This window comes from Dipteris shenzhenensis, chromosome 29 (assembly GCF_047967505.1).
Source record: "Dipteris shenzhenensis isolate YYH24624 ecotype China chromosome 29, Dip_SZ_1.0, whole genome shotgun sequence".
Classification (NCBI taxonomy): domain Eukaryota; kingdom Viridiplantae; phylum Streptophyta; class Polypodiopsida; order Gleicheniales; family Dipteridaceae; genus Dipteris; species Dipteris shenzhenensis.
This window is the reverse complement of record NC_141624.1, coordinates 47346779-47370256: the sequence shown is the minus strand read 5'-3', so window position 1 is coordinate 47370256 and position 23478 is coordinate 47346779. Positions and strand designations below refer to the sequence as shown.

General features: G+C 45.1%; 1 protein-coding gene across 3 annotated transcripts in view; it reads right to left on the bottom strand.

Moving 5' to 3' along the window:
- Positions 1-4049: 4049 nt before the first annotated feature.
- DDI1 (ubiquitin family protein) overlaps positions 4050-23478 on the bottom strand; it is an 81373-nt gene continuing 61944 nt past the window's right edge. For 2 of the 3 annotated variants that reach the window (XM_087400322.1, XM_087400323.1), the window contains exons 14-16: positions 4676-4721; positions 4484-4524; positions 4050-4349 (exon numbers count right to left, since the gene is read on the bottom strand). In XM_087400322.1, coding sequence (XP_087256448.1) covers positions 4218-4349; positions 4484-4524; positions 4676-4721 — 219 coding nt within the window. In that variant the 3' untranslated portion in view covers positions 4050-4217. The remainder of the gene's footprint in view (positions 4350-4483; positions 4525-4675; positions 4722-23478) is intronic. The other variant, XR_015543855.1, reaches the window with a different exon arrangement.

The following is a 23478-nucleotide window of genomic DNA, read 5'->3' as shown; positions in this document are numbered from 1 at the left end:
CTCAGTTATTGGTTGCAGTAATAATGAGCATAAGTGTTCAATGTAATTGAAACAAAAGTAATCTATAGACCATGATGCCTTCGCAAAAGTGTAAGGAATAGACCATGATGCCTTCTCAAGTGTAAGGAAATGTATCATCAACTTGGTATCATGGGGATATAAAGAGAATCCATGAATTCATGAATCATCATGCAATCTCAAATTCTTAGGTATTAATTCAAATTTAAGAGCCTAGTTATAAACATAAGGAAAAAGCTTGAAGAATCATATATTTCTATGGCAAGGGGGAGATTTGGGTTATGTATTTGCAATCTCAATAAGCCAAGTAAACATTTTAGCATTAATTCAAGTTCAAACTAGAGAAGGGGGCGGAGGGGTTTAACCATGTCTAATATGCACCAACATGAAAATCTCTAATGGATTGATTACTTGGTTTGAAATAGGTGGTTAGAGGTTTAAGCCTTCTTCATTGAACACATGATGTGATGCACAATACTTTGTTCATTCCTCCCATATGCATATTAGAAGGTGGTAAAAGGAAGAACCATCTTATATGTCTTTTTATTTCTATCTTTTTGGGTGGGTGGGACCGGGGGGGGATGGGAGAATGGGGGTTTTGTGTATGTGTTTCAAATCATGACTATGTGCACAGAAAGTGAAAGCCCAATTGGATTGATTACTTTGTTTGAACTACGTTGGTTAGAGATTGAAGTCTTCCTTGTTGAAACATCATGTAGCAAAGTTGGATGCATAATACTTGGTTCATTACTCTCGTAGACATATTTAAAGACTCAAGTGTAATCTTATGAAGGAACCATTAACACCACATTACATTTTGTTACTATAAAGGTCTATTCTAGGTGAGCCGTACAATTGTAGCTTCAATCATTCATTAGCTTATCGAGTACAATATCCTAGCTTTTGGTGAAAGGTTCACATCATGTTCACATAAGCTATTTGTATGGTTTGAAGAGAATTGCAAGTCCATTTCAACTCCTATGGAGCCAAGGCTTAAGCTATCGATTCATGTGTCTACCAACATTAATATTAGCTTTCCATCTCACAGGACAAAAGGATTGATTACTTAGTTTGAACTAATTATTAGAGGCAAATGTTCTTAGTTGAACACATCATGTAGCTTACATGATACTTGGTTAATTTTTGTTGTCTTTCCTTAATTTCATGTAAAGAGTTGTAATGGTGGTGGTTCAAGGGGAAGAAGGGGGGGTTGGGGGCCGGGAGGGGTTCAAGGGGAAGAAGGGGGGGTTGGGGGCCGGGAGGGGGGGGGGTACTTTTGCAAAGGTTCAAGAGGGCATTGTATACTTTGCCACTTGTCGAATGGCCACACAAACGGCTATGAGGGCAACGACTTTTAGGTGGTGGTTCTTGCAACTTCTCCTCTTCAAAACTCCTAATGCTGTGCGCATTCTCTAGCTCATGAGAGTCACTATGGAGCCTCTAAGCTGGCGCCCAAATAGTGACCATCATCTCTTAAGGTTGACATTTCTTCTATAAGAGCAGTTAGTTATGGTTTTCTAGCTATGTCTTTAGGTATGAGTCCAACAATGAGTCTTTATCATCTTCTATGTCTTGTAAATCAGTGAGGATGAGCAACCATTGGGTCTATATCAAAGTATTTTGATAGTGATTTTGTGTCCACGAATGCTGCCTTATCTCAAGTGTTTGCGTTTCATGCTACATTTTGAAACTCCTAGGCTATGCGCATTCTCTAGCTCATGAGAGTCACTATGGAGCCTCTAAGCTAGCGCCCAAGTAGTAACCATCATCTCTTAAGGCTGACATTTCTTCTATAAGAGCAGTCAATTATGGTTTTCTAGCTACGTCATTAGGTATGAGTCCAACAATGAGTCTTTATCATCTACGTCTTGTAAAGCAGTGAGGATGAGCAACCATTGGGTCTATATCAAAGTATTTTGATCTAGTTAATACAAGTGATTTTGTGTCCACAAATGCTGCCTTATCTCGGGTGTTTGCGTTTCATGCTACATTTATGTTGTAATCAATTTGGACTCTGTGAAAAAATTCGAGTTGTATTGGAGTTTACCTATGTGACAAGACCTTCGAGTTGCTTTATTCTGGGCAAAATTTTATGTGAAATTCTCTGAGTGGATATACAACAATGGTATCAGAGCCACTTCACAGTCTTTAACTATGAGAAGTCTTTGTGAAGGTATGTCAAGGGGAAGATGGAAAGTTGCTTGAAATTCAACAAGTCTAGCATAAGACATTATACCATTGTAAAATTCAACACGAATAACTTTCCCTCGTAGCAAATATTTGTCATGTTGCTTCTCATGTAGAAGGGGCTTTGGGGAGTTGGGTCGAGATCTGAGAAGAAACTGACTAATAATCAATGGAGTGAAAAGATCCAAGCTTGGAAGCTTGAAAACAAGAAAGCCTTGGAGATTTTAGATCGAGCCCTTAGGGAGGATTACTTCCACCATGTGGATGCCTCCAAATCAACTGCTGATAGACAATGAGTCTAAATCTCTAATGAAACAACGACATGCACCATTCTTAGGTAAACTCGGATTACTTAGATTTTCATGATGTTGTTTCCATGCCAATCAGTGATTGTAAGTCTGAAGCTTTGTTTCCTTGAGAAGACAGTAGATATGCAACAAAAGACAAAGGCAAGAACAAGAATAATGGCAATAAGAAGAGCTTGGTCTATGAATATTATGCGAGAGGAACGAGTCAAGTACAAAAACAAGTCAATATACAAAAGCATGCATTGTAGAAGACGACAACTATGCTTTCAAAAGTAATCTTGCAATATTTTTTGTGATGTCAAGCATTTGATTGACCTAATGTTCATAATTCTAGTTAGAAGAAAAGTTAAGTAGCTCAACAATTGAGCATACCTTTTTTATCAAGTGAAAGAAAGGTTGAGCAACTTAAGCACTCACTAAGATTTCTTGGATCAAAAGCACTCTTTTTTGTAATAGAAACGGGCTAACTTATACAAACTTGCTAGAATTTTTATTTAAGATTTCAATATCTTTCCTAATTAAAGTCAACTAGGTCTTAACCCAATGTAGTGTAGAGTAGTACTTATTTGAAAATCTTGATTATATGATTTTTGGAAGAGGGTGAGATGTGTAGCACTTATTTGAATATTTTGATACTTATATGATTTTTGGAAAATCTTAAGATACAGTCTTGATTAAGCTTTAAAATTTCTCAAGTTGCAAAAAACTTTTGCATGTAGGTTGAACTATCGACCACTACGCTTGCTAGACCACTGCCATGGCCATGTTAACCCATGCATCTACTGCAACCATATGGCACTAGCCATGGCCACACTCGAGATGGTTGTAACCAGCCAATCGAAACAAAATATATCAACTCACATGCAAAATATTTAAATTAAGGGAAATCCTGAAGCTTAACTATGATGGTCAAAACTAGCCACACCCACGTCAACCACCGCGATGGTCAAAACTAATCACTTCCATAATCGCGATGGTTCTAACCCGCACGAACCGGTGTTTATATTTCATGCTATATTTTACGCTATGATCACTTTGGGTTGTGTGAAGAAATTCAAGTTATGCCAGACTCTCTCTGTGTGTTGACAACCTTTGGGTTGCCTCATTTTATGCTAATTTCTTTACGAGCTATCTGGAGATAGAAATCTAAGCGAACCACACAATCGTAGCATCAATCATCATTTAGCTTATTGACTACAATATCAACATCCTTTAGAACACAAAGTAGGGACTAATGGGTTTTGATTGTTAGCTTCTAGTGAATGGTTTTCACATAAGCTACCAAAAGAATTCTTAGATTTTCATCTTGTATGACAAAAGGAAGAACCTTTTTTTTTTTTTTGGATTTAATTCTTTATTTTTTCATCTTTTTTTACATTGAAAGCTCAATGCACCGATTACTAGGTTTGAACTAGGTGGTTAGAGATTGAAGTCCTCTTCATTGAACACGCTTGTAGCTAAGTTGGACGCATACTATTGGTTCACTACTCCATATGTGTATTTAAGACTCTTATGAAGGAACTATTTCAATGCCGCTTCTCATTTGGTCATAATAGGAGAACTGTTTAAATGTCTCTTCTCATTTAGTCATGATAGGAGAACCATTTAAATGCCACTTCTCATTAAGTTGTCCTAGGAGAAACACACAAATGTAGCATGATAAAATAAATTGATAATTACGCTCGTAACAAATAGATCGTCCACTTATCCTCCAAATAAATAGCCTGCCGCCTGCTCTTCGTTGCCACTGAAGAGAGACAGGGCTTGCACAACAGACTCTCTATCAAATCCAAGCTCCATAAGCCGCCTTATCTTAGCTTCCATGTCTACAGAACCCTGAAATGTAGAGCCCATATCAATCATAGGCTCAGCATTGCTCATCATGGGTTTCTCCACACATTTCTTTGTTAACGAACACTTGATAAAGAAAATGGAACACCAAATCATATAATATTCAGCAAGCCGTTCACCTGTCCAGCAAGGGCGCCTCCCAATGGTGCAGATGCAAGAACTGCATTGAAAACCAAGAATAAGAATAATGCACTGCTAGCAAATGTGTTTTGTGTACTCTGCTACTAAAAGGCATGCATGCAAACACATCCAGTCCTCCCACAAATATGCAGCAGAAGTAAATACATTGCATAAAAAAGAACACGACTCACTCGGTGCCTGAACAGGTGGAGAAGCTGGTGATGGTCTTGATTGTTGCTGCATGATATCAAAAATCAATTAGAAAATACTACATCCCCTTCACCTTTATGTTGAAAACAGATTGGCAGACTCTCTCTCTCTCTCTCTCTCTCTCTCTCAGATTAGCAGTGAGAGTCATCGTCACGATGCTGCCAAACGAGAGGGGCACACTGCACATGTGGCACGGAGAGTGACCAGAGCACGCACGATCACGGTCCATTCAATTTCAGCCCCCTCCTCAGAAGAGACTGCCAGAGACGAGGCGTCACCCTTGACGTGGACCATCGGATACAGAGATCAAGGAGACCACGCCCTCCGCCACCTCGAGAGACAATTCGATAGACACAAATACGAGAGCTCCTCACATCCCATCAGAGAGCCACCATGGCACGTGGGTATGTGGAGCCTGTGCATGTTCTCGGAGCATTAGCTCTTAGCACCTGATACTATTTTGTTATTTCCTACTTAATATTTTGCTCACCAGTTTAGCACTGTAGCTTTCAGCAAGGGCCTTAGTGAACCCTTTGCTGCAGCCCATAGCGGCTTGTATGAGTTACTTTTGGTTTATTACCTTGGTCTCATAGGCCCGCGAGACCTTCTGCAGATGTTAATACATCTTTCTTTCCTTTTTCTCAATCAGTCAATCAACAAAACAGCGCTAACAGCTAGTCCAGAACCACCACTGTAAGAATGAATTTAGTCCGGATATTCATTCATTGTCTATATGTTTCTACTTGTGTTTGTGTGTATTCTCTCCAGAACACTGCCATCATTAACTCATATCTTACAGAATTTAATCTGATGATTGGTGCAAGAGTCTCCTCGTTGTCTATGCCTTCCTGCAGTCCATCACCTTTTGCAACAAGTCAGGATTTCTACCATTCAACCTTGACCTTGTAAATCTGTATGCACCCAAAACACTACTTCGAAGGCAGCTTTACCCATTCCCACATGCCATTTTTTATGGCTCCATAGTACTATTCCTGCATAGTACTATTCCCACATGCCATTTTCTATGGCTCCATAGTACTATTCCTGCACCGTACCCACCCACTACTCTGATTTGAATGCTCCTTTAAAGTTGGCTGCTTCATACACATAAAGCCATTACTGGGAACCTGCTCTCCTAGAAGCTCCACCTGCGAGCCCCTCCTCCCTCCACATTCTTTTTCAAAATTGACACAGTACGGAAGTACAAATTACAGCAGAGGTTAGAGAGTAATCTCAATCCCAAAACCTCCACAAAGAGCCCCAAAAGATACAAAGGCAGAGAAGCCTCTCCAAGACCTAACTAGGGGCACTCGAACCATGAAAGCTGTTGGAGGGAGAAAGAAAGAAAGAAAGAAATTTTATTAGAGTCTTTGGAAGACCGATGGGTCTATGAGACTGAAAGAAAACCTGATACAAAACACAGTAAGGGTGGAGCTACTGAAACGAGCATCATCACCCGTGCTGAATCCTAAGTCTGATCATACATAATCAAATACATCTGGATGTAACAATGAAAAGAAAAGGACTGGAGCGGAGCGGAGCGGAATCCTCCGTATGTCATGTCGCCCTGGCTGGTGCATAGCCGGTGATGGGACGATAGCGCCCATCAAGGGGTGCCGTGCGTCTCGGTCTACTGGACGAGGCTCGACGCAAGACCAGAGCCACCATGACTCCCGTGGGACGTATCCCGGGTCTAAACAATGACGGGAGGTCCCCCAGAGTGATTTGTGTCCCCTTGATGTCTCGTGTGTCGTGCTACGATCGTCGGGTCGGGGTCTCTATCACGTCTGCGGCTAGAGACTAGACGATCAATATCACTCGATGGGAAGAACTCTGTGATCCTACTCTAAGAGGTGTCTGATGACGTGGCCAAGCCCCGTCGCCTAAGTGCTCTCTGTGTCGGACCCCCTCGTGAATGAAGGCCGCGAGGCATCTCTGATCTGGGTAGGCAAGGAATCTCGAAAGGAGCCCGGAGCCGTCTCTGAAGAGGCAGTGGTAGCGACCTCGGATCTCGTAGTACACCGGGCACCTGAAAATAAAATGCTCCTCCGACTCAACCTCCTGACAGTCGCACAATATGCATAAGCAATGCTCCCTAGGAATCCCCTCTACTCTATCGCTCTCTATGCGGAGGCGGTGCGATGATACCTTAAATTGTCCGATGGAGATCCGTAGTGAGTGAGGCTGTCAACACCCTTCGTCGTTCCTAGTACTAATTACGCCTGATTCTCTCTTGGATTTCGTTCTAACTAGTCACGGGCGATGGCTTTTCAATTATTCCTCCCAGCCAATTCTCAGGGATGTTGATGCGTCATATTACGTACATTTTTCTTCGTTATTTTCCATCATCCTTATCCCTGAGACCCTCAATTCCCTAGATAGTTCTCCTTGCCAAATGTCAGCATTTTGGCCTCTCCACTTGGTGCACCATTTTACCCCTCTCTTGGGGCACATTAAAATCCACTTGCCCCTTGGCATTATTGCACATTTAGGTGCACCTAGGCCTTAGCACTCAGAACTATCTAGTCAATGCCATTCCGCCCTCACCTAGGACCTTGGCAGTTACTTCTCTTGACCATTTTAATTACGCACATTAACTATTACAAAAGTTGGTCATCTAAGAGAAAATGCCCACCGATCTATCCGAGGTCATGCTATCTCGGCTAGAGCATAACATTCCTTCCCTCTTCAAGCATCAGCGTCCTCGATGATGAAATCTGGGAACACTCTCTGTAACTGGTATACGGATTCCCAGGTAGCTTCCGATAGAGGCTGGCCATGCCATGCAACCAACACCGTGGGTATCTTTCGATTTCGTATTTGCATTGTTCCTCGGTCCAGGATTCTTGTTGGTTTGCGCCTTGCAATATCCTCTATCTCCTGAAACAAAACCACACCTTCGATTAGTGAGTCACCTATATGCAAAAATTTCTTTAAGCGCGAAACATGAAAAACCGGGTCCACCTTACACCCCTGTGGCAATTCTAATTTATAGGCTACACTGCCTATTCTCTTTAGAATTAACCACGGCCCACAGTATCGAGGTGATAACTTAGCACACTCTCCTGAAGTCAACGACTTCGAGTGCGAAGGAATTCTGAGAAAAACTTTTTCTCCTTCTTCAAATACTCTTATAGACCGATTTTCATCCGCATACACCTTGGCTCTATCCATAGCCTGGCGGATATTAGCTCTCACAAGTGCTAGCATCTCCCGCATCTGAACTACAAAGTTCGCGGCACTAGGCACTTTCTGAGGTACTCCAACTATAGTTGGATTGGCTGGTCTATAACCATAGTTCAGCTCAAACGGACTGAACCCGGTAGATGAATGTTTCCTATCATTGTAGGCAAACTCCAACAATGGCAACCACTTGTCCCATGTATGTTGCCTCAATGACACATATGCCCTCAGCATATCCTCTAAAGTCTAGTTGACTCTCTCCGTCTGACCATCCGTCTCAGGATGATCCCCACTACTCATTCCCAACTCAGTCCTTAGTGTCTCAAATACCGCTGTCCAAAAATGACCGATAAATCTAACATCTCTGTCTGACACTATGGATCTAGGCAATCCATGCAGACGAAATATATGTCTAATGAACAAATCCGTCACTTGCGGGGCACTAACAGACTCTCTAGTCGGAATGAAGTGAGCCATCTTGGTTAGACGATCAACCACCACAAGGATAGAATTATATCCTCCTTGTGTTGCAGGTAGCCCTACAATAAAGTCCATGGAAATGCTCTCCCACTTTGCCAAGGGCTGTAAAAGTCCGGGTGGCTTCACCCGCTCAGCCTTACTTACCTGACACGAGAAACACCGTGTCACATATTCATGAATATGCTTTTTCATCTTTGGCCAAAAGAAATCTCGCTTTACGAGATCATGTCTTCTCGACTCCTGGATGTCCCGCACACGGGCTATCATGGCACTGTCGAATGACTCTCTGCCTGAGATCATTCTAACCAGGTACTACAACCTTGCCATTTCTAACTAGCATACCATCCCTTATGGCATATCTTGCATAAGTTTGGCCTTTTCTGGATGCCAGGTCATCCTTTTCACTTTCCCCGGGTTTTAACACATGAGCCTTAGGCCATAAGCTCTGGACAAACTCGTCCACCTTCTGAGTTTCTCTGATCTCGGTCATTAGAGCATACCATACCATCGTTTCTCTGATCTTGCATAAGTTTGGCCTTTTCTGGATGCCAGGTCATCCTTTTCACTTTCCCCGGGTTTTAACACATGAGCCTTAGGCCATAAGCTCTGATACCAAATTGTCAACACCCTTCATCGTTCCTAGTACTAATTACGCCTGATTCTCTCTTGGATTTCGTTCTAACTAGTCACGGGCGATGGCTTTTCAATTATTCCTCCCAGCCAATTCTCAGGGATGTTGATGCGTCATATTACGTACATTTTTCTTCGTTATTTTCCATCATCCTTATCCCTGAGACCCTCAATTCCCTAGATAGTTCTCCTTGCCAAATGTCAGCATTTTGGCCTCTCCACTTGGTGCACCATTTCACCCCTCTCTTGGGGCACATTAAAATCCACTTGCCCCTTGGCATTATTGCACATTTAGGTGCACCTAGGCCTTAGCACTCAGAACTATCTAGTCAATGCCATTCCGCCCTCACCTAGGACCTTGGCAGTTACTTCTCTTGACCATTTTAATTACGCACATTAACTATTACAAAAGTTGGTCATCTAAGAGAAAATGCCCACCGATCTATCCGAGATCATGCTATCTCGGCTAGAGCATAACAGAGGCATATGAAGCTCAGTGTACCCCGGTGGTGTGATGAATCCCTCCTCCAAAATACGAAGACAGTAATCTCTGTAGAAACTCAGCTTCACTAGAAGCTCCCTCGGCTCCAACCAGGTCCTAAAGGTATGTAGCTGCAGGAGATCCTCTCGAATAACCTGGTTGGTGTGTGGCCCAACCGGGATGGTGGGTGGGAGTACCGGAAGGGCATCTAAACTGTACTGAAAAGGAGGTATCCTATCGATGTGGAACCCTAGTCTCACAAACCATCTGTGAGTCTGTGCATACTAGCATCGCTCGTCTCCCTCTGCTGCCAACCTTATGGAGGAATCGAGAGCCAACCATGGCAACCTCTCTCTCCCTGATGTGCAGTCCCCATATGATCTAACCCGGTGTAGATATGTGATGGTCTGAAAGGCTGCATCTAGCTGGAGTGATGTGGTACAGACGGTTTCCCCTGGATCATCCATGAGAGCATGAGGATCTGCAGGCCCTCCACCCGTGTCCACTCTATCTCTGACATGTCAGGAAGGGCTACCATACATAGCCCCAAGGAGTTGAAGAGAAGAGCCTTGGTCCGAGGGTCTTGGAAGTGGGAGTGGAAGCATTATCTCTCTAGCCAAGCCAGTGAGGCGTATCCCCTGCTCAGTCTGGCCTGCATCGCTGGTCTCATCGTGAAGATCGGGCCAGAGAAGATGACCCCCAAGTAAGTGTATGAGGATACGATCTCAGCTGGTGACCCACCGAAAGTAAAAGTAAACTGCTTCCGTTGCATGTTTGCTCGAGAGGTATTAAAGATCATGACCTTGGTCTTGCCAAGGTTGACCTCCAAATCATGGGATAAACAAAAACCTTGCAGTGCATCCAGGTGTTGCTGGAGCCCCTCGAGTGTGGACGACAAGAGTGCCATGTCATTTGCATAAAGAAGAATCCCGATGATCACCCCGGCAAGTGAGCAACCGGCCCCTCCGAACACCCCCATGAAAGTCTCAAGCTCATCGATGTAGAGGCCAAACAGGGTCGATGATAAGGGACAACCCTGTTTGACCCCTATGGTACTCAAGATCTCACCTGTCCAACTTGCGCCTGTCCGAACTCGGCCTGAGACTCTCTCATACAGTGCCATGACTGCCTAGATGATCTCCTGATCAAATCCTAGTGTCTGTATACTGTCTGTATGCGTGTGATGAGACAAACTCGAGGTACTCTATCAAAGGCTTTGCGAAAATCCACAAAGCAGCAATATACCCTCTCCTTCCGTGATCTGGCCTCCTCAATGACACTCCTGAGTGTGAGTATGTGATCCATAGTCCCATGGTCTCACCTAAAACCGGCCTGACCCTCTGCTCTGAGCCCTCTCATCTCTGCGAACAGGCTGACCGATGCATCCAATACAGCTGCATAGATCTTGGACATCACATGTCCAGTCCTGTAGTTACTCAGGTCCATGGGATCCCCTGCCTTGTGGATGGGGGTGATGGTGTTGAGTGTCCAAGTGCGGGGGAAGCCAAGGCAAACAGCGTCATTGAATAGCTGAACATGGTTATGTTAGTAAAGGGAGCACAACGTCGAAGCCGGCACAAACTAGAGCTGGGGTGAAGCGTTCACCAAGAACCCTCCAATTTATTGATGGGAGAGGCAGAACCCTTCAATGTTGGTATCCCAAGGGCGATTTACAAAGGAAAAAGGAGGAGCTTCACGCAGCAATCCCACAACAAGCAGGTCATGGGCTAAGAAGAAAAGGGCGGGTTGTGAGGGGGAGAGGCTCAGCACCACCTCCACCCAACGTGAGTTTGTGGAGAAACTCCGGTACGGCAGACGGCAAGTGATGAGGAGAATTCCTCCTCCCCCCATGTTTTTACCTCAGCTGTTCCCCCTGCTTCTCCCCTCCCCTTCTGCAGCCTCCTCCTGCAGGCCCTCCTTTTCCCGTTGTTCCACTCCATTACCTCCATTCAGCACTTTGGGTGGCATGTTTTTGCAGCCCATAGACTTTCTGGTCAAGCAGCTTCCATTGCCCACCCACAGTTCGTTCCAACCTGTTCACTCCTTCCCATTGCCCTTGGTTCCCTTTCTCCTCATCTAGGTGAGCTTGCAGCTGTTGTGGCTGCCATGCTGCCTGTAGGCAGCACTGTTTCCTGAGGAAATTTTGCTTAGGGATGACCTCTACTATTTGGGCAGCTTTGGCAAACCCAACCCTCATTCTCCCGACCCTTTCCTCCCCTCCCTAGCCCGTCCATTCTCCTCCCCCTTTTTCTGCCTTTCTTTCTTTCCTCATTTTGGTGTGGCCAAAGGAGGCAGCCACCGCCATCTGCACATCACTCTTCCTGGGAGACAAACAACAGGTTGAGCACACAGCATAGTAGGTCTATGATCATACAATGGTGCGGTGTATTGTTGCGCGGGGGGGGGGGATGGGATGTTGAGTAGGCTCAGCACTGCCTCCACTCAACACGAGTCTGCGGAGAAACACAGGTACAGCAGGCGGCAAGTGATAAGAAGAATTCCTCCTCCCTCCTTGTTTTCACCTCAGCAGTCCCCCCTGCTCCTCCTCTCTCCTTCTGCACCCTGGTCCCTCCTCCTGCAGGTCCTCTTTTATCCCTTGTTCCACTCCATTACCTCCATTCCGCACTTTGGGTGGCATGTTTTTGCAGCCCACAAACTTTCTGGTCAAGGAACGTCCATTGCCCACTCATAGTTCATTCCAACCTGTTCAATGCTTCCCATTGCCCTTGTTTCCCTTTCTGCTCGTCTTGGTGAGCCTGCAGCCATTGTGGCTGCAGACTGCATGCTGCCTGTAGGAAGCACTGTTCCTGAGGAGTTTTGAAAAACCCCTATGTCCCTTGCAAACCCCTCCCCCCCTTGCTTTCCTTTTTCTGCACCCCAGTCTCTTCTCGGTTCTTTCCCCCCACTCTTCGTGCAGCCTTAGGGATGACCGCTACTATTTGGCCAGCTTTGGAAGGGGAGCAAACAAACACTCATTTTTGCACCCCAGCCCTTGCCCTCCCGACCCTTGCCTCCCCTCCCTAGCCCTTCCATTCCCCTTCCCCTTCTTCGGCCTATTTCTTTCCGCCTTTTGGTGTGGCCAAAGGAGCTCTTCTGGCAGCCACCGTCATCAAACAACAGGTTGAGCACACAGCATAGTAGACCTATGATCATAAAATGGTGCAATGTATTGTGGTTCTCACACCCACATAAGGATAGAGTGCAGTTTAGTTTACCTAGGCTCTCATTTGGTTTTTCTGGTGCCATGGGTTCACAGTGGAGAACATGGAGACTAACATCATGTGCAACGGTTTCCAATCTCCTTATGATTTTGTGATTGCCCAAGGAATGAAATAATGACGACCTCTCAATCGGTACAGCGTTCATGGACGATAGAATACCAAAGTTAAACCTGGTGGTAGAGGACCCAGACTCCCTCCCCCCAAAGACCCTATTGGAGACTAGAGCAAATGAGAGCTATGTTAGAGGGTGGAGACCATAGGCTTGCCAAGACAAAGTTTTACCATACATGAAGTTTGGCCATTCCACAAGATCCCCTTCAGGTTCCAAACACAAGGATTGTCCCTACAAGCAGATTCGGATCAAGGTATACAGTAAGAAGGAGAGAAGGTATGCGGCAAGAATAGAATACAAAGATAAACGACCATAGATCAAATGAAGACAACCCACCAATAAAACTTGGCCAAAAGCCAAGTGCAGCCAGTCGAGTCCTCAAAGAGCTTAGCCTCTCACTCTACACATGTCTCTATGAAAGGCTCCCCCCCCCCCCAAAAAAAAATCAAATCCCCATCCTCCAGGGGAGGGAGAAGCAAATGAACCACCACAAGACCCCCTTTGGGGGCACCGTCCCTAGAAAGCACTACCGCCGCACTCCCTTGGTGGATCCTCTAGCCATAGTCACCTCCCTCCTTGCTACTAGTGGATCCTTATCACTCCTCATCAAAAGCCAGGCCAGTCCCTCCCTCACAGCCCCCTCCCCTTGCACAGTGTACTCCTAGCACCAAGCTTCATTCTCAACCCACTCCCTCTTTGCCAAACCTCTCCTCTCAGATCCCCCTTGTCTTCCCCCCCCCCCCCCCCCAAAAGCATCCACCATCAAGGGGGGCTGATGGCATCTACCCTTCTTCAGCGTCCCTTGCTTGAACAGTCTCACACAATTCAGACTCCGAACTCTTCTTCTGCTCAAGTCAAGAACTGCAACCGGCCTATGATAAAATAAGGGTGGTAAAATCACAATTTAAGCAAGTATTATCCCACTGGCAAAACACCCACATCACAAACAAAAATCAAAGACACAGTACAACAGTAAAACTTTGTCTTGGCAAGCCTATGGTCTCCACCAAATCAGTTGGCGCCCCTTGCGGTAATGTCTTCATTATTTATTGCACTGAAAACAGATTACAACGAGCCATGTAGGCATCCAAAACATAGCATAGCCTCTGCTTCCAGTAATCTCAGCCAATCCAAACCATGTAGGCATCCAATCCCAAAGCGAAACCCTTCTGGCAACCTGCCTCCAGCTCTCGCAATGGAAATCACCCAACAATCTCAGCCCTACCTTGTTGTTATGGTATCAATCCCATGGAAAACAAGGTCAGCACTCAACCCTTGGCTGTTATGGTGCCCCTCGACTAACACCAATGGGTTTCAATGCGCAGCAAGGCACCTTGGCTGACCACTTGTGAATAATCTCACCTGCACAATCACCTCGAAAGCAGCCGCAGGCTAGAATCAAACCAAAATCTCAACAACCAGCCTTCAACTAGCCAACAACAAACCAACCACGGCATCCACAGCTTAGTCTCTATTAGAAATCACCAAAAGACAGACCAGCCAGCAAAAACACAGCCCAGAAGGCCCAAAAGGCAACTCGTCCAGCCTATAAGTGCTCCAAACCTGCCCCAGAACTGCCCCACATGAAATCGTCCTGGCTTGGCACACTCTAGGAGCACTTGCACAGCCCCAGAACCAAATCATCCTGCTACCAAGCCAAGAAATCAGAAAAAACGACCTGATCTGGAGGGTCTTGGCACAAAAATGAGATTCGTTTTTAAGCTTCTGGCAGCCTGGCAGCTCACCAACAGCCCGCACACACCCTGGTAGTCGAAAATCAACAAGGCAATGTGATATCATACCCCTGGAGCACTCTCCCAGCCTGTGACTTGCCGCTCCTTGCTCTTCTGTGGTCCAAAAACAAGCCTCAAAGCAAATTTTGCCTTTTCTGCTTGCTTTCCAAGCTAGCTAGCCAAACGTGGCTCCTGGAGCTATTTTTAGCGAAAGCGATTTTATCCATTCTTCTGGATCACCAAAAAACTACCCCAAGGCGCAATTATATATACCAACACGTGCACAATTTGCTTGGGATCACTAGGAATTATTTCACCGAGCCCGATACACGTACCAGGACTCCCGGAATTCCCGTGCCACCAAGGTCCAAGGTATTCACGCGTAAATTCAATTACATTAAATTCACGTCCTTGTGACATAAACCCCCTCTTGACACAAGGAAATCGACCTTGGTTGCCAACCACTGAAATACATGAACAAGAGAACTGATCGAATTCACAAATTGTTCACAAGCATTTCAAAACCAGCATTGTACATATGATTAGTAGAGCCATGGATACCAAATCATACATCAATATAAATTACACCAAAGTGACTAGTACACTAGTCCCACAGCAGAGATACTATCAGCTCAATATCTCGGGTGAAATATATAGTGTCACCAAGCGACTTCTAGACATCTAGGTCTCTCCGTGACAAGGAGGCGGAGGAATTACCCCCCTCTTAAGTACCGGGCAATACAACAGACCTGCGCCTTGTTGAACCTGAAGGAGCCTCGACCAAGGTCGGCTCAAGCTAAAAAGCTTTGAGATAAAGCTGCATAACCAAGGGTACATCTGCCAGCTACCCCTCCTCCAACCACTTCGCAGGTAGTGAAGAATAGTTCTTGAATTTCTCCACGTAGCAACGTGATACTTTACCTCGAACTTTTCTATCCTTATGCTGCAGGACAGCAACATATAATCGCCTTCTGTGAGAAGTAGAGGGGGATCTTTCTTTATGTTGATTTGGGGCAGCCTAGCAGCAAAGATTGTGGAAAGAAGTATGTTCAGAGGCTGATGCAGGACATGGACTTGACAAGTGCTTGCATCAAGAAAAGGACGGTGTAGTTAGCATGGATGGGCTGCTGAGCTCAGCCAGTGGAAGACTGTAGGTGCAGTGAAACCCTCCTTAATCACGTAAAGGGTGGTAGGATCCACTTAATTACAGCATACACAGTAAATTGACAAATAATTATGCACCATAGATTAAATCACAAGGGAGCTAGAGCGTTCCTACTCGGATACAAGGACAATGATTGGCCCCAAACGTTGGCGCCCCTTGTGGTATTCATTTAACATTCATTTGAAGCCAAGCGGCTGAAAAGCTGCACCACAGGCAAACCAACGCCCGTAGACTACCTGTCTAGCCCACCCTGTAATTCCCTGCTCCACTTCAAATGGTGAAATGGCATCCAATTACTAGACAACCATGTGTCCTCAGCCAACCAACGTTGGAGATATCATAGCCAAAGAGTGTGTTGGTGCGAAATGTTAGTGTGTAGTACTAGGTGATCTAGTACTAGTTCATGTGTGTGAGTCATGTGTGAGTGCCATGTGTCATTATGGGACTTATCCCATATGCACTAGGTGCTAGTGTGTGAGTGAGTAGCCTATATAAGGCTTGTACTTCTCATGATTATGAATAATATAGCCTTTCATTATGTATTCATTCACGTATCATTTCCTCACACCCTAACCTTTTCTCCATCTCTCTCCACCATGTTTCTAACATGGTATCAGAGCCACCTTCCATAGCTGCCACGTCACCCTTTCCCTATTCCTAATTCTGCTTCAGCCCTTCTTCCTGCAGCCTACAACCGCCTCAGCCCTGCTCCTATTTTACCTCCTCCTCCGTTTTCTGTCCTTGCAGCCAGCAGCCTTCATTCAAGCCCTCTTGGAGCTGTAGCTAGGCCCTTGGCTTCCTCTTTTGCTGGTCGGTACTTCCTGCAACGTGTGGCTCCCCAAGGACGTTTTGGAGCTTTCCATTGCCGAAATCAGTGTTTCTGAGTTGCTGCTGCATACCCAATGATCTCCGAGCAGCTCCAGTGCCATAGCTGCCACACTTGATCAGTTTCCACGCCCCCAAGTGCTGCAGACTGCATTTCAGAGCACTCTATTGCTGTTGTGTGCATTTCGGAGCACACCAAGTGTCTGAACATCTGCTGCAGACATCTACAGCACATCTATTACAGAAGTTCGAGGTCATTGAGGTGTCCCTGAGCTGTTCTTAGACTGTTGCATCATAACCGCCTACAACAAAGGCAATTTCGAACTATTTTGAGGCCTCCATAACATCTATATCAGCCGGTTTCTGCATGAGAGACCTACTACACCATTCAAAGCTGTTCTGGGGAGCCAACTTTCATTTCAGAGACCTACTGTTGTGTTTTGGTACAACCACACATCTGCTGAACACTTCGGTGTACTTTGGAGCTATCCTGTTGAGTTGCTTTACACGTTTCGAGGCATATCTTTGCTGCTCTCAGATTCAGGTTCATATTTGGAGCATCTCAATGCATTTATATATGTTCTTTTCCACAAGCATCCACATGCACACAAAAAGACTTCCTCAAGTCAGGCAAAATTAGCACCGGATCTGTTGTAAGCTTGTGCTTCACCTCCTCAAAAGAGTCATTTTCCACTTGTGTCCACTGGAAAGGTCTTTCCTTCATGGAAAGTGCATGCATAGGGGCTGCAAGGACGGATAAAATAATAGTAGTAGGAACACAAACCCAAGAAACTACGAACCTCGTGCAAATTCTTTGGTTGTGGCCAACTCCGTACTACTTTCACTTTAGCTAAATCCATACGAACCCCATCCTTGGAAACAATATGCCCCAAAAAATGAATCTCAGCCATGAAAAACACTCTCTTTTTGGGGTTTATGAACAGCCTCTGCTTCCTGAGCTCAACGAACACAATCGCGAGATGCTCTCGATGCTCCTCCTCATCTTTCGAAAACACAATCATGTCATCAAAGAATGTAGCCACAAAGGCTCTATGGTCTCAAAAGATACTGTCCATCGTGCGATTGAAGGTGGCAAGAGCATTAGTGAGTCCGAAAGGCATGACCAAAAACTGATACAACCCAAAAGAAGTCCTGAACGCCGTCTTATGTACATCTTCTGGACGTATGCAAACCTGATGATACCCTCAAATCAATGCGGCTGAAAACAGCTCCCTCCTTCAACCTATCTTTCATCTATCCTAGGTATAGGGAGGTGATTCTTAATGGTGATCTTATTCAAGGCGCGGTAATCAATACACATATGCCAAGAACCATCCTTCTTCTAAACCAATAGAACAGGAGAGCAATAAGGCAATGAACTTGGCTGAATCAACCCCTTCTCCAAAAGTTCATGTACCTGACTCATGATCTCCTCCTGCTGCGCCGCACTAACTCTGTAAGGTGGTTTATTGGATGGACTACTGCCAGGTATGATATCAATCCCATGGTCCTCTGGCCTTTCTAGTGAAAGCTCACTAGGCAACTCCTTAGAAAAGAAAAAACAAAAATTCAGTTAGAAAAGCGATCTGAAACTTCAGTTAGATAAACAATCCTTTGCGTTTCCAAATGGGAAATAGTATGCTCTTCATTTACACTCTCTCGCAAAAACCATGTACGCAGAAATATGGTTTTTCATTACAGAATTAATGGCAGAAGCCGTTACAATTGGGACAGACTCCCTTTTTAATTTTGGATATCAATTACATGGGTCTTTCCCTTTTGTGAAACTGTAATTTTTCTCCTCTTGGCTTCTATCACCGCATCCCAATGATGCATCCATGGCATACCCAACAAAACGTCACAACCTGCAAGGGGCATAATGTAATCCATGAAAGACTGAATATGCATGCGCAACTTCCCTATGATAGGTGTGACGGGAGTGGTGAACTCTGGACTAGCCATCCTGGCTTCACAGCTCGGTCCCATCTCCTCGGCTCGAATGCCCAATCTCCCTGCCATCTGTGGAGAAATAAAGTTGACCTTTGCACCTGGATCAAAGAAAATAAGGGCTGTTTGATCCCAAACCTTACCCCAAGCTCTGCATAACTCAGTTTCCTCACACTGGGGCTGTACAACTGATCACATCAACCATCAAACCAGCCATGGTCTTCTGTTTCTTCCCCTTATGATCACCTTTGCCTACATCAGCCTTCTCCTCATTCCACTTTGGAAAATCCTGAGACACATGACTTGGTTCTTTGCATTTAAAACATCTCTTTTCTTCATAGAGAGTTTTCAGCTCTTCTGGACTCAAATACGCAACTTCCTTTTCATTGTTTTGTCACCTCCCTGCAACAAACACAACCTTCTAATGATTAGCCTTCTTCTCTATTTTAAAAAATCGAAACCCAGATCTCGTCTGTGCCATCCTTCTTAGATTCCTGCTTCTATCCATCTTTGAACCCAGAAGTCTTCCCCTGCATCAAAGCATATGTCGTGCTAGCATTCTCCATAAGCTGAGACATATTGGAGACTTTAGTCTTCGTGCAGTAGTCTCTCAACTCCTTAGGCAGCCCGCAGCAATATTTCTCAACCTGCTCAGCGAATGGAACAATCCAGTAGGAGCTAACAGGCAGCAAAGCCGCCCAAAACTTGCTGTTATACTCCTCTAAATCACGGCAATTTTTGGAATTCAGCTCATGCCAAGTAGTCATAATATCCACCTCAAAAGTCGTGGTAAGCCGCGCACTTGAGAACACATGTTTGAAACCTACCCACGTGTTTGGTGCGGTGTTTTGCATGAGCATAGTGGTCCACCACTGAAGTGCATTCTCCTTTAGAAAACTTGCAACCCGGCGTATTTTGGACGACTCTGTGAAATTCCCTCCTGTGTAGGCTGCATCAAACTGCTGCAAAAAAGTCAAGGCCTTAATTTTATCCTGCACCCCACTAAATGTCTCAAATTTTATTGTTGTACCAACCTCTTTAAAGTCCTTCATCTTCCCTTGAGGTGCCAAATTATCGTATACATGTGCCTGGGCAAAAGGGACAGCAACACTCACTCTATCTCCCACACCACCAGCATGGGGAAAAGCTGTATTATTCAGACCAGCACCCATATTTTGCATATTTCCCAAACCAAGGTTACTTGCTGCTGCATTAGGCATACATGTTTGCATCCCTGGGGCTGCTCCAACATTTGCATAATCATATTCTGTCCCATGGGCTGTAAACTAGGCTGAAACCCAACTGTTTGACTAGCAGGCATACCCGAAAATCGGGCTTGTGGGCTGACCATGGCCTGAAACACTGAACTGCCACCAAAATAACATGGTTGCAGCGGGTGTGCCATAACTCCTTGCTGGCCGGAAACCATGGACTAAAAATTATTACCTTGAGTTGGCCCCGGAATAACATTAGGCTGCTGCAGACCATAGAGGTTTTGAGAGGGCTGATCCTGAAAGCTGACATGCGGTCTCTTGTTAGCATCAACATCCTTATCCCCATCATCGAGCTTCCTTTTCTTCGGCTGTACATCATAATTCAGCATTTTTTGGAAACAAGGATCCTGTGTGAACTGCATGAAAGCACTCATGAAACTCTGCATCTGTGCCTTGAATAAATCCACATCTTCCTCATCAATCCGATCAACTTGATGCTCAACAACATGCTCGGACTCCTCTCTTGCACCCTGATCATCATCATGAGTCTGAGACATCCGCTCTTCCTCTTCCTCTCCAGTAAGACTCAAAGATCTCTCCCTGTGAGACATATTTACTGAATAGTATGCTGTCTTTTTCTTCTAATCACTTGCACCAAGCCAACCACAAGCTCCCCTCTTGAAGAAGTTAGGTGGATCCCGGCAATGGAACCATTGAAACCAGCCTTAACAATGTAAAGGGTGGCAGGATCCACTTAATTACAGCATACACAATAAATTGACAAATAATTATGCACCACATATTAAATCACAAGCGAGCTAGAGCACTCCTACTCAAATACAAGGACAACGATTGGCCCCAAACGTTGGCGCCTCTTGCGGTATTTATTTAACATTCATTTGAAGCCAACCGGCTGATTACAAAGATCTCTCAGAAGTTGCAAACCAACACTCGCAAACTCCCCGTCCAGCCCACCCTATAATTCCCTGCTCAACTCCAAATGGTGAAATAGCATCCAATTACTAGACAACCCTGTGTCCTCAGCCAACCAAGGCATGCAAAAGAGACCCCAAAAGCATCCACAGTCTGTGCCACACCTGCAATTGCACAACCAAGTGCCCAACCAGCCACACACGGCTGCACAACTGCAAGACAGCTCCCACACAGCTAGATTCTAGTGCAATCAAACCAAATCGCTATTCCAAAACAGGTCAAAATCAACTTGAAGCCTTCTTGGCCACAAACCACTACATAAATCCACCTTTCCCACAAGGAATCAATTCCAAACGCAATAACCAGCCAGTAACAAGTCCAGAAACAGCAAGAGCAGGCAAATAGTAGCCTTCCTTCGCCAAAATCCTCTGAAAACAGGTCACCAGGGCTGGAAAACGCTAAATCCAGCGAAGAACAGTAGATCCAACTCTGGCCTCGCCTAGAAACAGCTTAGGAGAAGTCTTCCAAGCCTGGAAAACAGCAAAACCAGCAACAACAGCCCAAAAGGCAAGCTAAAAACAGGTCGAAATCCCTGTAGACAGCTCCTATTCAGCCAGAAACAATTCGCAGCACCTGGACAGCGTGAAGGCAGATCACAACACCTGTAGCAGCAGCTCATGCAAGCCCGACCAGCACTTGGCAGCCTCCTAGTCAGTTGTGAAATCCCCAAACACGCTCCTGGGCAATTGTGAAATCACCACGCAGGCTCCAAGGTGGCTCCTAGTAGGTGGCGACGCTCCCTCGCAACTCCTGGCAGGCTCTGGTAGGTGGCGAATTCTTCTGGCAGCTCTAGCAAACTCTGGTAAAACTCGGAATCTGCTCTGGCTGCTTCTGGGGCTGTTTCTGGCCTTCTAGATCCAAAAGAAGACCCATGTGCTAAAAATAGCAATTTTTAATTGCACCACTCTTTTGGCCCCCTATTGCACAGTTTGGCCTAGGAATTAATTGCCTAGTAACTAGGTGCACATTCACAATTCACTAGGGAATTTTAATTCCCCAAGTCTCGCACACATGGCCGGACCCTCGTGCCCCAGAGGCTCAAGGCAGTCACGCACAAATTACGGGAGTCGCAAATCAAAAGTCCCACAATTTCACGTCCTCGTGACAGAAGCATAGGTCCCTGACAGCTGAAGCCATCTAGGTATAGACGTACACCCATCAGTGAACATAAGGAGTGCGTGATAGAGATGTTTAAAATGCATAATCTTCATGGGATGCCTCATCTTGTGGAGGCTCAACTGAAAGTAGATTTGCATTTTCTTTCTTTGCTTTGGCTCTGCAAAACTTCTCATTATGGTTGTTCTAGCCACAGTGCTTGCATGGATTAGTCCTTTGAAAGGTGATTTGTCTTTCCACAATGATTGCAAGGAGTATACTTGCCCTTCTGGACTTTTATAGCATAAGCAGTGTCATTGCCTTTCCTGAGCTCCATATGCCTTTCTTCTTCTTGGAGAGCAGAGATAATACCTTCAAGATTAGGATTAGGAAGATTTTTCAAAGTGGTAACTATGTGATCATAATCTTCAGGCATGCTCTTAAGTAACACTGCCATAGCATCATCTGGAGAAATAGGAGAGTTGATAGAAGCTAATTGAGTCATAAGACTCCGCATATAGTTGACATGAGCTGCTACAGTAGTACCACTAGTCATCTTCAATTCAAAGAAAGAGATTTTAAGTGATAGTTTAGAGATGTGAGAGCTAGCACCAAAAATCATGTCAAGCTTCTGCCAAGCTTCCGAAGGAGACTCCAAGTCAGAGATATGGTGTATATAATCATCTCCTAAAGCAAGAGCAATGATACCATATGCTTTTTCTTCTCTAGCTGGATCCCTTGCCGGTCGTGTCGGAGTTGAGGATTCTCCAGCATTGGAGGCCGTAGAAGAAGCGGTAGGAGTCGGTTTGACAAGTCCCCATAAGTTCTCCCTCATCAATGCAAATTTCACCTTCATCTGCCATGTGTGGAAGCCCTTTCCATTGAACTTCTCGAGATTAAATAGGGTAGCCATGAGAGGGTCTAACCCAGATATTGGGCAGTGTCTATCTCTCTTACAAGGAAAAAATAACTGAAAGACTTCCAAAATATGAGCACTTGATGTAGCAAAGACTAGTGACCAATATTCAAACAATGATGCTTCTTCTTACATGCTTCATAGAAGTGGGTGAAATAAATACTTTCCAATCAAAACCAGGTCTAGTAATTCAAAACAAAACTGAAGCCACACTTGTATTGAAGTTATTGAAAGCTTCAAAAAACCAGAAATGCTAGAGTAGCATTTTATGTAGCATCATCTTCAAAAACTTGTCCAAAACTGTCAAAACTGAAAAGCTGAACTTGGAGGGCTTGTAGCTCACTCTTCAAAGTAAGGAAAAGAGGGCTTTCTGAAGCAAAAGAAAGCTCATATACCAGAGAAGGTCCAGCACAGAGGTTGGACGAAATGGTGCGCACTTTTGCCCGGGAGAGTTGCTACAGGCTGAAACTGAGTTTTGACGATTTCTCCCTCGTTACTGAACCAAATGACCTGAAAAATGGCTCAAAATCTTCGTCTTGAGGTCGCCCATCTACTCCTAAGAGGGCTCAGGCAATGGCGGAGCAGGCAGGGAGTATTGAGCAACAGAAGAAATTCGCTGTTTGGAGAATGGCAGCCACCACAGACGTTTTTTCTTCAATTGCTTGCAGGTGGAAGTTCGCCCATACTAGAGGAGTTTCCAGCTCAGAGGGTTTGGGCAATGGTCGTTTGTAGGTGGAGAACCAAGCTCTCAAAGATTTTGGGAAGAAAGAGGAAAATGGAGAAGAAGAA